The 16,485-nt window shown below is 45.3% G+C and overlaps 1 protein-coding gene across 1 annotated transcript in view; it reads right to left on the bottom strand.

Annotated features, from left to right (window-relative positions):
• Nucleotides 1-228: 228 nt before the first annotated feature.
• aox5 (aldehyde oxidase 5) overlaps nt 229-16,485 on the bottom strand; it is a gene marked incomplete at its 5' end in the record, with an annotated part of 20,078 nt that continues 3,821 nt past the window's right edge. The window contains 30 exons of the mRNA XM_080527595.1: nt 229-300; nt 990-1,157; nt 1,907-2,095; nt 2,209-2,274; nt 2,558-2,672; nt 3,346-3,398; nt 3,776-3,850; nt 4,378-4,506; nt 4,677-4,772; nt 5,195-5,425; nt 5,715-5,906; nt 6,315-6,401; nt 6,485-6,572; nt 6,718-6,851; nt 7,037-7,161; nt 7,481-7,577; nt 7,678-7,800; nt 8,307-8,433; nt 8,899-9,068; nt 9,223-9,312; nt 9,764-9,926; nt 10,471-10,655; nt 11,685-11,794; nt 11,932-12,025; nt 12,478-12,551; nt 14,198-14,290; nt 14,624-14,768; nt 14,865-14,945; nt 15,408-15,494; nt 15,635-15,696. Of these exons, the coding sequence (XP_080383721.1) occupies nt 250-300; nt 990-1,157; nt 1,907-2,095; nt 2,209-2,274; nt 2,558-2,672; nt 3,346-3,398; nt 3,776-3,850; nt 4,378-4,506; nt 4,677-4,772; nt 5,195-5,425; nt 5,715-5,906; nt 6,315-6,401; nt 6,485-6,572; nt 6,718-6,851; nt 7,037-7,161; nt 7,481-7,577; nt 7,678-7,800; nt 8,307-8,433; nt 8,899-9,068; nt 9,223-9,312; nt 9,764-9,926; nt 10,471-10,655; nt 11,685-11,794; nt 11,932-12,025; nt 12,478-12,551; nt 14,198-14,290; nt 14,624-14,768; nt 14,865-14,945; nt 15,408-15,494; nt 15,635-15,696 (3,500 nt within the window). The 3' untranslated portion in view covers nt 229-249. The remainder of the gene's footprint in view (nt 301-989; nt 1,158-1,906; nt 2,096-2,208; nt 2,275-2,557; nt 2,673-3,345; nt 3,399-3,775; nt 3,851-4,377; nt 4,507-4,676; nt 4,773-5,194; nt 5,426-5,714; nt 5,907-6,314; nt 6,402-6,484; nt 6,573-6,717; nt 6,852-7,036; nt 7,162-7,480; nt 7,578-7,677; nt 7,801-8,306; nt 8,434-8,898; nt 9,069-9,222; nt 9,313-9,763; nt 9,927-10,470; nt 10,656-11,684; nt 11,795-11,931; nt 12,026-12,477; nt 12,552-14,197; nt 14,291-14,623; nt 14,769-14,864; nt 14,946-15,407; nt 15,495-15,634; nt 15,697-16,485) is intronic.

Genomic DNA, 16,485 nt, shown 5'->3' on the forward strand with positions numbered 1-16,485 from the left:
ATTGCAACAAGTTATTGGCCCTGTCCACAGGCCGAATTGTTAACTGCTCCACAGAATTGGCACCTCTGTCCAGGAAGGAAAGGTGGGGATGTGCTCCATGATTGCTCAATTTCCCAGAATGTAGAGAGACACACTTTAATTCTCAGCATATTTGATATAAAACTACAACACAAGCTGCCACGAGCAGTAATGAAGGTGAGTGACTAGCTGTTGGTGACAGACCTCCAGGCCACACGTCCCTCCGCTGGCTCAGACATCGATCCTCCAGGGTGTGAACGTCCCCTCCGCTGGAGACGGTGCCTTGGGAAAGAAATATACTTCCGTTATCGTTGATCGAGAAAAATACAGAGACCAAATTTTACCCCTGTGCACTCGATCAAATTTCAGGACCCTCCTTTCATGACTTGTCCTAGATATGTGTGTTCTACCACCCAGCATCCTTACATTTTCAAAATCACATCAGGATAAGCTAGTATGAAGCTTTTTTTTTTTTTTTCAGATTTGATCCCTTTTTCACCCAATTTGGTATCCAATTGAACCCAACCTAGCATCCAATTATCCCCTGCCTATTGCGTAGGATCCGCCGCACGACCCCGTGGCCGGCAGCCCCAGAGGAGACCGCCAGGCAGACTAGCTGACTGGCTCCTCGAGCCCAGCACCGTTATTCCAGCACCCCGGGGGCGCTGTTGCGCGACGGATCCTTGTCCGGAAATAGTCCTATACCGCCCTCTGGAGCGGCCGCTCAATATGCCGCTCCCTGTGTGCCTCGGCCATATCCGGATCTGGCGAGACCGGGATTCGATCCCAGTCCCCGGTGGGCAGCTTGCACTAGTGGCTAGTGCTTAGACCGCTACGCCACCGCGGGGCACAGTATGAAGCTGTTTTGCCGTTTTTCTGTGTTGGAGGCAGGCTAATTTACAAGCGGCCAACTAGTGGCCGTTGTGTGTAAATAGCAGCTTGAGCATTGTAAAGAGGTGTGGACGTTCTACCATGTCAGTGAACTGGTCCTGACAGGCCATGCGGATGCGCTCCGAGGTGGCAGGGGAGCTCAGGGGGAAGCTCTCCACCAGGCCTCTCTCTCTACGGGCCGCAGCCACGGCCTCCTTGATGGCAAAGAAGACGGTGCAGCCGAAGAACACCGTAGGCTCACCTATACCCTGTAAAGACACGGCCATCAATAACACCTCATCAAAGAAACTGATTTTAGATGTGTCTGCTAATCAAAGTAACTGATTTTAGATGTGTCTGCTAATCAAAGTAACTGATTTTTAGATGTGTCTGCTAATCAAAGTAACTGATTTTTAGATGTGTCTGCTAATCAAAGTAACTGATTTTTAGATGTGTCTGCTAATCAAAGTAACATATTTTTAGATGTGTCTGCTAATCAAAGTAACAGATTTTTAGATGTGTCTGCACACTTTTGAGAGTATAGGCTTCACTGAAAAACAAATCGGCATGGACAAAGCTCTTATCATAAAACAAGTGTCAACATTCACACAAGGTGTACACATAGTGATCAATATATTTGGGTGTGTGACTTATTTCCTGTACTATTGTCACTTTAACAATTGGTTGTCAGGAACCGAAGCCTAAGAATTGTACTCTCTTACACTTAAGACGTAACAATATGTGACGTAACAATAAAACTTGTAACCTGGGTGTGCCCAACCCAGTAAACAAAGAGTCCAAAAGACGTCCTCAGGGAAGCCGGAATGTGGGTTCAGGTGACGTCTTTAGGACGTCTTATGGACTACAGAATCGTCTTCTGTAATAGAATCGTCTTCTGTAGTCCATAAGACGTCCTAAAGACGTCATCTGGACGTCCTAGAAAGACGTCATCTGAACCCACATTCCGGCTTCCCTGAGGACGTATTTTGGACTCTTTGTTTACTGGGAAGTGTCTTGCCTTTGACATGTAGATGGCGTGGGGGTTCCGGGCGTTGGCCAGCAGGTGGACGTTGAGCTGGGGCGGGAGGTCGCAGAGGGCAGGGATCTTGTACTGAGACGGACCCCTGGTCAAAAGCACCCCCTCAGGGGAGAACAGCAGCTCCTCGATGGTGTACAGACCAACGCCCGTGGCGAAGCCCCCCTCGATCTGGAAGCAACACATCACCTTGACTCACTCAACGTAAAAAGATGAAGATTCTCGTTTATCTACATAATAATATTTGTGTCTCTTATGTGATTGGGCGATAGAAGGCACTGCACCTGTCCCACGTCCAGAGCTGGGTTGATGCTCCTCCCAACATCCATCACTATGTCAGTTCTGATATTCTGCAACAAACATGACATTTCATGAATCAGGTACTATGACGTACTGTAGGATCCTTACATAATACTACAAGTTTCCACTGATTAGACAACGGTACAACCGTAATAATACCTTATGGTCTCCAGTGAGACAGTCTAATAATGGTAAATGGTAAATGGACTGCACTTATAGCGCCTTTATCCAAAGTGCTTTACAACGGCCTCTCATTCACCCATTCACACACACATTCACACACCAACGGCGGCAAGCTACCATGCAAGGCGCCGACCGGCCCGATCATAATACCTTATGATCTCCAGTGAGACAGTCTATCTCCACCTCAGAGCAGCACGCCCCAAAGGTGAAGTAGTAGTAGGCCGGCCCCTCACTGTTCTCCCAGTCCACGCTGGTGTGTGGCCCCCTGCAACAACACACACCATGACAACAATCTTACCATTCATACCATTTGCCACCAATCCACTTGACCTGTCACAATTCTCTCTCTCTCTCTCTTTCTTTCTCTCCCTGGCAATAGATAACAGTAAAACTCCAGCCAACGTGTTTAAAAAGGTCAAAGGTGACGCCAAATCTCCCAGAATTCCCCTTCCACCATGTCCTAAATGCCTCCACAGGCACTGGTAGCCATTTGGTCTTCCAGTCTGGTAAAAATGTGACACCTTCTAATGCTTTGGTCCTCATATCGGCAACCAATCAAAATGTTCCGATTTGTCTTTTGAAACACGGAACTACGTTTCAACGTTGTTGAGAATCACGCAAACACAAACTAGTCGCTAGTAAAGCCAAAGTACTGCAGCAGTACGCAATGGATTCAGTGAGTAATCCCACTGCTACCTAGTTAACTAGAACACTATTTGACATTTTTAGCAGGCTCACAAAACAAGCTGTGTCAGTTGACTAGCGATGTGTGCCATTGATTTTCAACAATGCGGAAATGTATTCACATTTTTCGAAAGAAAAGTCTGATCGTTACATCAGATCCCGACATGAGGACCAAAGCATTAGAACGTGTCACAGATGTTGGTGAACATGTGACACACATCCCAGTCTGGACTGAGAGGGTCCATAATACATACATGAAGAAGCCCGTTGATGATAAGCTGATCTTCTGGCAATAAGCCTCAATAATCTGTGGAGAAACCCCACAGTTACAGCACGGTGTAGTGATGAGGAACACAACCCAGGGGTTTAGCTCTCACATGGTTATTTGAATCATACATGCACATGTGTGGGTAGGTTCTCTTTTATAGCCTGTGTCTGCTCACTGTTTCTGTCGCTTGTTTGTTGTTGTTTTATGTTGTATTTTGTATGTTTTTAGACTGTATGTGGTGTCTTTTTTAATTAAGTGCTGCTTTTCTTGGCCAGAGCTCATTTGGAAAAGAGGCTACTGTCTCAATATGACTACCCTGGTTAAATAAAGGATTAATAATAATAATAATAATAATAATAATAATAATAATAACAATAATAATAATAATAATAATGAGTCAGGCTGGTTGTGGTTACCCATTGTGGCCAGCTGTCTCTGGGATGCTTCTCCATAACTGGCTGCAGACGTCTCATCAGGGTCTCACAGGCGTCCTGGAACAGGAAGTCATTGTGTAAGACTACAAGAAAGAAAACTCCACAGCACCACAACAGACTACTGAGTTATAAACATGATTTCTGTGATGATGGGCTGTCTGGTACGACTCTGCGTCTGCCCGATCCAAGGCCAAGCTACAAAGAGTCGTACGGACAGCTGAGCGGATCATCGGCTGCCCCCTGCCTCCCATCACAGACCTCCATAGCTCCAGATCACTGAAGAGAGCACGCAAGATTGTGGCTGACCCCACACATCCAGCTCACAGCTTATTACTCCCTTCTGGACAGCGGTACAGGGCCACCAGGTCAAAAAATATCACACCACTAGAACAGTTTCTTCCCCAAAGCCACAGGCCTCCTCAATAACTCTGATCATTGCACCTTGCACTTAACGTTTGTTGTTGTTTTTGCACTAAGTTGTACAGTATATTTATTCACTCATATTGGTACTGTATATATTGTCTGAGTATTGTGTTGTCGTCTGGTTGTTGTATCTACTGTAGCTTGTTCAGCATGGAGAATACCTTGACTGCCATGCCGACCGCATCTGTGCCGAAGGAGGCTGCTGAGGGCGCTGCGTTGGGGACGTTGCCTGTGCACGTCTCCTTGATGTGGATGGAGGACATGGGAACCTGCAGGATACGACTGGCAATCTGGAACACACAGCCAGGGGAAACCTTAGGACAGCTTTGTACATGGTGGGATCATCATCAGTTCATTACCACACCATAGTTACCACACCATACTATTTCCAAAGCATACAATGGCTTGCATGAGAGATCATAGTGTTGTAGTTGTACGGTACGTTGCTTAGCAACCCCACCTGTACGGCCTTGGTGTTGATGCCTTGGCCCATCTCTGTGCCGCCGTGTGTCACCAGCACAGAGCCGTCTTTGTAGATGTTGACGAGCGCCGCGCCCTGGGGAAGAGGAACACACTTCATCATCCTGTTACTTTACAGTCAACGTAAACAAGTGTCCATGTTCAAGATGAAAACTGACGTCCTCTGCCTGCCGTAGTAGAAACCTTAACAGCGGGACATAAAGGGAGTTAACACTAGAACAGCCATGTAACATTTGCACTCAATCAAATTTCAGGACCCTCCTTTCATGACTTTTCCTAGATATGTGCGTTCTACCACCCAGTATCCTTACATTTTCAAAATCACATCAGGATAAGCTAGTATAAAGATATTTTGCCGCTTTTCTGTGTAGGAAGCAGGCTAATTTACAAGCGCGCCAACTAGTGGTCGTTGTGTGTAAATAGCAGCTTGACCATTGAGCAACCCCCGAGGCGGCTCTTTTAGTAGGTAAAAAAGGCACGGCTGTTCTAGTGTTTCACCTGGTTGTAGAAGCCTTTGGAAAACCCGACACCAAATTTGAGCGGCACAGCGGAGATGCCTCTTTTCTTCCAGCGGTTGATGGTGTTGAACTGCTGGACGGCGTGACGGCGCTCAGCGTAGCCGGCCCTGTCCAGACAGTCCTCCCAGCAGCGCAGCATGTCCCGGGGAGAGAAGAGCTGCTTGTGGTGGGTGGAGCACTCCTCCCCCCTATACATGTTGATCTCCCTCACCTAGGAATGGTAAATGGACTGACTTATATAGCGTCTTTATCCAAAGCGCTTTACAACGGCCTCTCATTCGCCCATTCACACACACATTCACACACCAATGGCGGCAAGCTACCATGCAAGGCGCCGGCCCGCTCACTGGGAGCAATTTGGGGTTCAGTGTCTTGCCCAAGGTCCCAAGGACACTTCGACATGTGGCCAGTCGGGGCTCGAACCGCCGATCTGCCAACCTTACGATCATTAGACAGGGGCTCTACCTCCTGAGACACAGCCGCCCCAGTGACATGCTCACCTTCTCTGGGGGGAGGCCACACCTGCCTGCCACCTCATGCAGGACGCTCTCCATCACCGTCAGACCCTGGGGGCCTCCGAAGCCCCGGAACGCCGTGTAGGACGGCAGGTAGGTCCTACACACCACGCCCCGCCCACGCAGGTGGGGGATCCTGTAGCCGTTGTCCATGTGGAGCAACGCCTTCTCCATAATCTGGAAACACAGGAAACACAGGAAACACAGGCATGGCATGTCCAGTGTGTCAAATGTGCTTAGGTTGTCTTTTATAGGCTGTATCTGCTCACTGTTTCTGTTGCTTGTTTGTTGTTATTTTATGTTGTATATTGTATGTTTTCATACTGTATGTGGTGTATTTTTTTAATTAAAAAACTTTTTTTTAAGCTTTTCTTGGCCAGGGCTCATTTGAAAAAGAGGCTACTGTCTCAATATGACTATCCGGGTTAAATAAAGGATTAATAATAATGTTTCTGTTGTCCACTGAAATGTTCACGAGAATAATTTCAGTCATTTCAGCTGAGATCTGGCCAGGCAACATGAATTCCAGAGGCAGTTGTATAGTAATGTAACTGTATTGAATTGAAAGATTGTGAAGGAGCTTACAAACGATGACTCATCCAGGGTACAGCCTCCATTACTGTAGTACTGGAGGTCTGCTGCCACGATGGTCCCGTCGTTGTTGTATCCCACCTTTATCAAACAGGCTGTCATTAGACTACATACACTAGTGGATATTGGTGTTCATCTAGATATAGTATTGGTCTCTACTGCACCTTGTACTTCCCGAGGAAGGGGTGTCTGCCACTGGTGATCAGCATGTCATCCCCACGCTCCAGTACACAGCGCACCGCTCGTCCTGTCCTGTAATGAAAGCACAGTGTCATGTTTAACTTTGTAGCATTTAGTGTTCAGGTTTGCTTTCAATCACTTGGAGATTAATTGTAACAGACATTTAAACCAGGGGTGCCCAAATTCTTGCCCCCCACTGTATATAGAATGCTCTTACTTGTGTGCAGCTACGGCAGCTATAGCAGAGAGTGAGGCAATCTTCATGACTTTTCCCCCAAACCCTCCTCCCAACCTCTTCACGTGACAGGTGATCTTGTTGGAGTCTATGCCCAGTGTGATCCCTACTACTTCCTAGCGAAACAGAGGGAAAATAGAGGGATGAAACAGCACAAAATCATGTATCAGCCCATTTGAATTACCTATAAAAAGAACAAGTCAGCTTCGTGCGATCACCCTAATGAACCGAGTGAACATGATAACAAGACAACAAAGGAAAACAATGAGTTTTCAGAGTGGGGAACTCTGGTGTGTCAAACCTGAGTGTAGGCTGCATGCTGACTGGCCACAAACAGGTCCAGCTCTCCGTTCTCTCCTGTCGGAACGGCGATGACCCCCTGAGTCTCCATGTAGAAGTGCTCTTGGCCTCCCATGTAGATCTGATCTGCTCCCACCACCATAACACATCAACCCATAAGGCCCCATAAAAACACATGAACCCAATGGATACACACCCCAGTAAACAAAGAGTCCAAAAGACGTCCTCAGGGAAGCCGGAATGTGGGTTCAGATGACGTCTTTCTAGGACGTCCAGATGAAGTCTTTAGGACGTCTTATGGACTACGGAAGACGATTCTGGAGTCCATAAGACGTCCTAAAGACGTCATCTGAACCGACATTCTGGCTTCCCTGAGGACGTCTTTTGGACTCTTTGTTTACTGGGAAGAGCACAAGACGTACATGTTGTTATACTGTTACATTACCCTCCAGAACATGATCCACTGTCTCGAAGGCTCGGTCCACATCTCCCCTCTCTAGCTTTCTCTTTGGGTCAAAGAAAGACTGATGCTGGATGGCCTCCTATAGAGCATGTGGAACAGACATTGTGTGGTGAATGGCAATACTACTATAGTTGAGGCCTTCACACACACGTGCCGTTATGTGACAGCACACTGCCTACCTCTATAGTGAAGAAGACAGGGAGGAGATCCTCATAGGTGACCTGGACCCTCTGGGCTGCTCTCCTGGCCTGCTCTCTGGTCTCTGCCACCACCGCACCCACGATCTGGCCCACACAACTCACCTGCACACGGACAATAACACCTCTCACAAGCCACCGGTGACAGAGGAGCCAATACCCCATTATATGTTCAGAGGCTTCACTTTATCAGCAATAACATTAAGATTCTGCTGATCCTACATTGTCATTGTTATATACAATACACCAGCGATTCCCAACCTATAGGCCTGCAATGGTACCGAGGGTACTGCAAGTGGGCCGCCAAATCATGGGCAAAATAATTGTTTTATTGATTGAAATTCATGGTACTGTATTTTTTTCTTTAAAACCTTGAAAAATGCATCATCAGTGTGATACCGATAGATAGGAACTCATAGAGAATAATGATGAGACACCCCCCAAAAAAATGTACGCATCCGTTAAATGCCTGTGTGGGCCGCGAATACTTTTGAGATTTTGAAGTGGGCCTTGAGTCCAAAAAGGTTGGGAACCGCTGCAATACCCTATACCGGTTTCTAGGGTTTTCAGTCTTAGAGTAGATCGGGTATGGAAGTGAGAAGGTTCAGTACTTCCTGCTCAGCGAAGAGTTCCTCTGGGTTGTTGAACCACAGCCTCCGGTTCTGACCCGGGACGTCGCTGGCTGACAGGAACGTCACCACGCCGGCCATCTCCAGAGCTTCAGACGGGTCAATGTTGCTAGTTTAGAAGTAGTGGAACAAAAATAAGCATCATTAACACTAGAACAGCCATGAGTGAGTAAAGAAAAGTGTTATATCTTTGCACAAATTTCAGGACCCTCCTTTCATGACCTTTCCTAGATATGTGGGTTCTACCACCCAGTATCCTTACATTTTCAAAATAACATCAGGATAAGCTAGTATAAAGCTATTTTGCCGTTTTTCTGTGTAGGAGGCAGGCTGATTTACAAGACGCGCCAACTAGTGGTCGTTGTGTGTAAATAGCAGCTTTTTTTCTTCTTTTAGTAGGTAAAAACGCACGGCTGTTCTAGTGTTAAAATGCACTCATGGACATTTTTACCATCAAATGAGATTTTATCTCCCTTAAAGCGACAAGATTGTGAGTGATTATTGCATCATGTCGCTCCGCTGAGAAGTCGCTAGGATAAATCGACGGATATGGAGTCATGGTTGAGAGACTCACAGGATCTTGGCGTGTGCTCTGGTGCTGGTCAACATAAACACAAAGAGTTCCCCCTGGACAGGCGGGATGTCGTCATAGTATTTGGCCTCCCCTGTAACCTGCTGGAACGAGGCCTGGTGCATTGTGGGACGACCCACGGGGTCATGGGAGGACTGGGCCTCAGAGACGAGCTGCAAAAGAAAGACACGGTAAGGCACAAAATGGTTAGGAATACGCCGCAGCAGGTATGAAATACAACAAAAGAAGATAGGACAAAAACAGGAGTTAATTTGATAACAATTGACGATATCAAGGAAGAGTTTATCGTCGTTGTTGAGAATAAACCTGGAAAGAGTGATGTCCTTGAGGTGCTTGGTTCTTGAAGGGCTTCAGAGCGCTGAGGTACTCTACTGGTAGATCACACATGTCTACGTCCTGAAGAAAAAACAACAATTTGGCCTGATATGAATAACTACTCCTCTTAGATAGCCCAAGTAACATTAACACTCTCCCAAATAGTGACAGTGATTTGTTAATTGTTAATGTCGCTGCAGTGTTTTTATGTTATGCTAACCCAGTAAACAAAGAGTCCAAAAGACGTCCTCAGGGAAGCCGGAATGTGGGTTCAGGTGACATCTTTCTAGGACGTCCAGATGACGTCTTTCTAGGACATCTTATGGACTACAGAAGATGATTCTATTACAGAAGACAATTCTGTAGTCCATAAGACGTCCTAAAGACATCATCTGGACGTTCTAGAAAGACATCATCTGAACCCACATTCCGGCTTCCCTGAGGACGTCTTTTGGACTCTTTGTTTACTGGGGTTAATTGTATGTTGCCACAGTGTTTTGATGTTATGTTAATGTCACTGAAGGTGACCAACCCTCAGTCTCAGCTCCTGCAGAACCTGCATGTAGAACTTGAAGAAGAAGCTGAGGACCAGAGTCTTGCGGTACTCCACCCTGCCCCCGGGGGCGCTGGGGGACATGGCCACCTCCTCCTCCAGCTGTCTGCACGCCTCCGCCAGGAGCCCCTCCCCCCAGGCTCTGAGGGTTAGGGTCAGGGTCACATCTCACCTCACCTTTCACATTTCACCTCACATCAAGGGTTAGGGTTAGGGTTATGGTTAGATCAGATTCAACAGGGTTCCCACAGCTTCTGAAACATCAAATTCAAGCACCTTTCAAGGACTTTCAAGACTCAATTCCCTCAAATTCAAGGACCCAACACAGCATAGTTTGAGACAGAACTAATTGACAAGCTAAGTAAAAAAAAAAAGAATTAATATATTATAATTTTTTTATAGAGAGAGAGAGAGAGAGAGAGAGAGGGGAATTCAAGCACTTTCAATGACCCATGTCTATTTTCAAAAACTTTTAAGACCTTGATTTCTTTTTCTCAAATTCACAAACTTTCAAGGACCCATGGGAATCCTGAACTAAATGTATTTTTTTGCTCTAGGCAACAGGGTCAGCCATAGTCAACCCACCTGGAGCAATTAGGGGGCTATGTGCCTTGCTCAAGGGCACAACGGTTATGTAAATCCATTTAGGACGATCGAAAGAACGTGTGGTCACTCTGCTCTCCTACCTGCCGACAAGATGCTGACACGTGCGTCCGGCCTTGACCAGCGTCGGTCCTACGCCTCCGTAGAAGATGTTCAGGGACTCCACCAGGTTGGTGCCCTCCTGGACGGTCACCTTCATCCCAGAGTTCACCATGGAGAACGCCAGCTCTCTCCTCTGGGCCTGGCGGAAGGCCGACGCAAACTCCCACTACAGAACCAGCACAGTCCACACAGTCAGTCAAATATGTGACACAGTCTGATCATTTGGTCCGCATGTCAGCAACCAATCAAAATGTTCAGACTTTTCTTTTGAAACACGGAACTACGGAAATACGAATCACAACACAAACTCGCAAGTCAAGCCAAAATACTGCAACTCAATGATTTGCAGTATGAATGATTGGGTGAGTAATCCCCACTGCTACCTAGTTAACTATAACACTACTTTACATTGTTAGCAGGCTCACAAAACAAGCTGTGTTAGTTGACTAGCGATGTGTCATTGATTTTCAACAACGCGGAATATGTATTCACATTTTTCTAAAGAAAAGCCCAATCATTACATCAGATCCCGACATGCGGACCAAAATGATCAGACTGTGTCACATTTGAGATGATACGTCTCCTTAGTGAACTTTAATGATCAAGTTACCTATCATGAGACCCTTTCAAAATAAGGTTACCTATCTTATCTGATCCAAAGCATGATGTACTGTCGGCCTATTATAAGTCTATAAGAAGAACCATAGTTCTTGCTGTTCTATATAGATGTGTGTATGACAGAATAAAGTAGTAAACAAACAGACTGAAGAACAGCTTCTACCACAGGGCCGTCCAGGCCCTGAACACAGCAAAGACCTAGGTTCTGGGCCCTGGACAGTCTGGACGGATTGATGGCAGCTGCTGGACTGAAAAAATCAGGTGTAGTGCTGAGGCACAAATATGTACATTTCAAGCCTGCAAACTGCGACACTTTTAAATAAATGTGAAATAACACTATTGTGCAATATGACAACCCTAGTCGTCTATCTGTACAGTATAGTATAGTGGATAGTGTACATAGCCTTTATTTATGTAAACCAGCTCCTTCCCTTCTTGTGATGTTTAAAAAATAAAATAAAATAAAAACGTTTTTCTTTCCTAACACCAGGGGAGCCACCCCTCCTAAATGTCGTTGTTTGGTACCTGTACTGTAGCAATGACAAATAAAGACCATTCATTCATTCATAAACCTCACTGGTTTTGAATGAGGGATGTTGATGGAGAGAAGGACTTCATCTGGTCTGAGTGCTGTCTGGCCAAACCCAGTGAAGAGCTCTTCATTCAGACGAACCTCCCTTGTCCCACCTACGATAGAGAGAAAACAATAAAAACAGTCAGTGCATGTCATTAATTAACCATAATGAACTCATTTGTCTATGCATCATTTGATTGACTTCAAATTAAAATGTAGTGATATCAAAAGACTGACCGAAAGAAAGTACCTTTTGAGATCAGTACTAGCGTGCACTCCAGAGCAGCTAGGATGCTGTTGAGATCATACTTAGGGTTGGCACTCAGGATGTTCCCTCCAATGGTCTGTGGACGTCATAAACCAAGAAAGTCCAATGCATCATCATTACGCTTATCAAGTAACTCTGAGTGAGTAGAGTAGCCATGCGAGTAAAAAAAAGTGTTATATCTTTGCAATCGATCACATTTCAGGACCCTCCTTTCATGACTTTTCCTAAATATGTGCGTTCTACCACCCAGTATCCTTACATTTTCAAAATCACATCAGGATAAGCTAGTATGAAGCTATTTTGCAGTTTTTCTGTGTAGGAAGCAGGGAAATTAACTAGCGGCCAACTAGTGGTCGATGTGTGTAAATAGCAGATTGCCATTCTAAAGACTATGGTCATTTGACCCGGCTCTTTTAGTAGGTAAAAACACACGGCTATACCATATGAACGCCCTGTTGCAGGATGCAGGGCTAGTTTAGACTAGAGTGCAGTGATACAGTATGTCTGTGGCTGCTGGATGAGGCTTACCGCCATGTTGCGGATCTGTTTTCCTGCCAGACACTGCAGGGTCTGTATGAGGGCCTGGTACCCCCCGCTCCTCCCTGCCTCCACCTCCCCTCCCCCGCTCCTCCCTGCCTCCACCTCCCCCGCTCCGCTCCTCCCTGCCTCCACCTCCCCCCCCACGGCCCTCTGCAGCTCCTCCTTCAGGCTGGAGAGGGTGCAGGCAGCTCCCACACACACACCTGCAGAGACACACAGTCATTTACGTACATTAGATTCAACGTTATTGTCATTGACAAGAGTACAAAGTACAAATATTTGTCAGTTTGTGTTTGTGGCTGTGGTGCAGAAGGTAGAGCCACCGTCTAATAATTGCAAGGTCGGCAGATCGGCGGTTCGAGCCCCGGGTGGCCACATGTCGAAGTGTCCTTGGGCAAGACACGGAACTCCAAACTGCTCCCAGTGAGCGGGCCGGCGCCTTGCACGGTAGCTTGCCGCCATTGGTGTGTGAATGTGTGTGTGAATGGGTGAATGAGAGGCCGTTGTAAAGCGCTTTGGAATAAGGCGCTATATAAAAAGCGCTTGTTGCATTTCATGTACGAAAGTCGCTATAATAAAGTTTAAATAAATAAACTTACTTACTTACCTACTAAATCAGTCCATTTACCATTTATGTTACCAGTGCAATAGTGCAAAAGTGATAAATGTATTGACAGTATACTGTATTACAGTAAGTATAAGTAAATTAATATAAATTAATATAAAGTCAGTATACGTGCAATGAATATGACCATAAAAAGTGAATATATGACCATGAATATCAATAGGATATGTACAGTAAAGATATACAGTGCTGATTAGTTTTACCACAAACTCTTATTTAAACAGAACCAGTCTTTTTTTACCTGACATAACAGGTTTATATAGACCAATTCCATATGTTGGTTTACAACACTGCCTACCACCAAAAGAACCTCATCTCAACAGTCAAGCTTGGTGGTGGGAATGTCATTATCTGGGGCTGCTTTTCCTCCTCTGGACCTGGCCGACTCCACATCATTAAGGGAACCATGAAATTTGAGGTATACCAGGAGATCTTTTAACAGAACTTCAAGCCGTCAGTCAAGGGAGCTAAAGCTGAAATGGGCTGAAAATGGGTCTTTCAACAAGACAACGACCCAAAGCATTCAAAAAAATCTACAGAGGAATGGCTCAGGATGAAGAAGATTTGTGTTTTGGATCGGCCAAGTCAAATTCTGACCTAAATCCGATTGAGATGCTGGATGGCAGGATCTGAAGCGGGCAGTTCATGCCAGACACCCCTCAAACCTCACTCAATTGGCTCACTTCTGTAAGGAAAAATATCTCAAAACAGAATGTCAGAGACTGATTAGTGGCTATATGAGACGTTTACTCCAAGTTATCGCTAATAACGGAGGTTCCGGGGCTCAAAGACGTTGACAATATGGGAGAAACAGAAAACACAGAAACAACAAGCAACAGATAACATGAGCAACATAGAACACAGAGTTAACGAACAGGGAACAATTAACACAGCAATGTCCAGGGGGGGGGGGGGAGGGGGTGGCAGGGTTAGGGGAGATGGTTAGGGGTAGGGGAGGTTGTATGCGTGGGAGGAACAGGAAGGTTTTGAGGTGTGTGTGATTTAAAAGCGGAGAGTGAGGGTGAGTCTCTGAGTGGTTGACGGAGAGAGTTCCAGAGGCGGGGTGCAGCTCGCGAAACCTACCTTTCTTCCCCCACGTCAGAGTCTTTAACTCTGGGATCCTCCCTGCGTAGAGACTCAGAGGACGGGGGACTCCTCCTAGTAACATCTTTGGTCCTGTTCAGATACATACAGATACATGTGTGGAAAATAATGACAAATGTGGGTTCAGATGACGTCTTTCTAGGACGTCCAGATGACGTCTTTCTAGGACGTCCAGATGACGTCTTTAGGACGTCTTGTAGTCCATAAGATGTCCTAAAGACGTCACCTGGACGTCCTAGAAAGATGTCATCTGGACCCACATTCCGGCTTCCCTGAGGACGTCTTTTGGACTCTTTGTTTACTGGGTAGCATGTGACTGGTCAATCAATTGTTGTTCTCAGCAGACTATACATGTTAGAGTATACAAAGAACACCATTATTGTTCCTATTATGAGGTTTGTTTACCAATAGTTGTGTTACCAACTACCACAGGGGCGTCACGGTGTTCCTTCTTCAACTCCAGAAGATCAGAAAGATAACATGGAGATATCAACTTCACTCTTTCCCCTTGGAAATACAGACGACCACTTTCGTTTGTTCTCTCTGTGAGCTGAGAGAGTGTAAAAGCAGGTTAGTTTGACAATACAATTGAACACTCTCATGAACACTTTCATTGTCTGAACTCTGAAAACAGAAGTCACCTCACCATTAGTTCTGGGGGGAAGATAAGGTCCTGAGATGGGTCGATGGGTAAGACATCCTCCATAAGGAACAGCTTCTCGGAGATCTACGCATGTAGAAGAACTAGAATTAGCTGTGATTGTGTTCTGTCCTGGTAGCATTAAAGGCGCTGCCTTTTCAAATGTCGGTACTGTCAAGGGGACCCATGATACTTCATCAGCCATGAGGGGTCATTTGACCCCTGTGAGTAAAAAAACATGTTATATCTTTACACTCAATCAAATTTCAAGACCCTCTTTTCATTACTTTTCCTAGATATGTGCGTTCTACCACCCAGTATCCTTACATTTTCTAAATCACATCAGGATAAGCTAGTATGAAGCTATTTTGCCGTGTTTCTGTGTAGGAAGCAGGCTAATTTACAAGCGGCCAACTAGTGGTCGTTGTGTGTAAATAGCAGATTTACATTCTAAAGAGGCTCTTTTAGTAGGAAAAAAGGCACGGCTGTTGTAGTGTTAACACATGTACTGTATTAGGATGGATTCATAGGGAGTAGGTTATGACTCACATCACTGTCCTCCCTGTGGTGGTTGTTTCCATTCTGCATACAGCATCTCCCCCCTCCCTCCTCTCCAGTCTGGCAGCACTCAGAGACCTGGTGAAACACAACATAGAACATGTGTAAAAAAAAAAAACTAAATGTTGTTGCATTTTGGTTAGGAGACATGCTTTGAATCTGTATTTATTTTTATTTTTTAAAACAGCTTGGAATTATAGGTCAAAAATAGAACTCACGTCACAGAAAGTCTTGAAGCCGTCTATGATTGGCCGATAGCCAGTGCAGCGACAGAGGTTCCCTGGAGGAACAGAACAGAAGGGCAGATGGGATACGGTGACCTCCAGGAATATTGGAAACAGCTCTATTACTCCAGCAGTGTGTTAGAGATCAAACAATTACGAGGGGGTCAAGATTCTTTTTTTTAACTCTATAAGAGGTTCAGTTGATACATTTCACCTCGTATGGGCCCTATCCTATCCTACACTGAGACCCTGACCTTCCCCGACTCTGTGGAAACTGGAAGCCTTTAACCTTTTTTTAATTTGTATTTTATTTTTGTCTGTATTTTATTTTCTCTTTTGCTCTTATGTTTTGTTTTAATGTTTTTGATTTTGTTTGTATGTCTTGAAATGTATTAGTATGTTGAAAGAAAGGTTGGTTTGAAAAAAAAGAAAAAAGGGTATATGTTTATGTTCACATGTGTTTTGAAACATACCCAATGCAAATATATACAACAACAACACAAATTATGCTTTTTTTTAGACATACTCCCCTATTTCAGGGCTTCAAAAGAATTAGGAAAAAATAATTTGATGTCCAAATAAAGTACTTGTGTTTAGTATTTGGACGACGATACTAATTGTATGCAATAACTGCCTGAAGTCTGTGACCCATCGACCCCACCAGACGCTGGGTATCTTCTCTGGTGATGCTCTGCCAGGTCTGTACTGTAACCATGGTGATGCTCTGCCAGGCCTGCAGACATATTCAGGTGTTGTTTGTTTTGGGGGTATTTTTGGAACAAATCTTATCATCAGGAAATGTTTAATTAAAATCAGGAGATTGACTTGGCCAGTGAAGAACCTTC

This window comes from Nansenia antarctica (genome assembly GCF_963989245.1).
Source record: "Nansenia antarctica genome assembly, chromosome: 3".
NCBI classification, from domain to species: Eukaryota; Metazoa; Chordata; class Actinopteri; order Argentiniformes; family Microstomatidae; genus Nansenia; species Nansenia antarctica.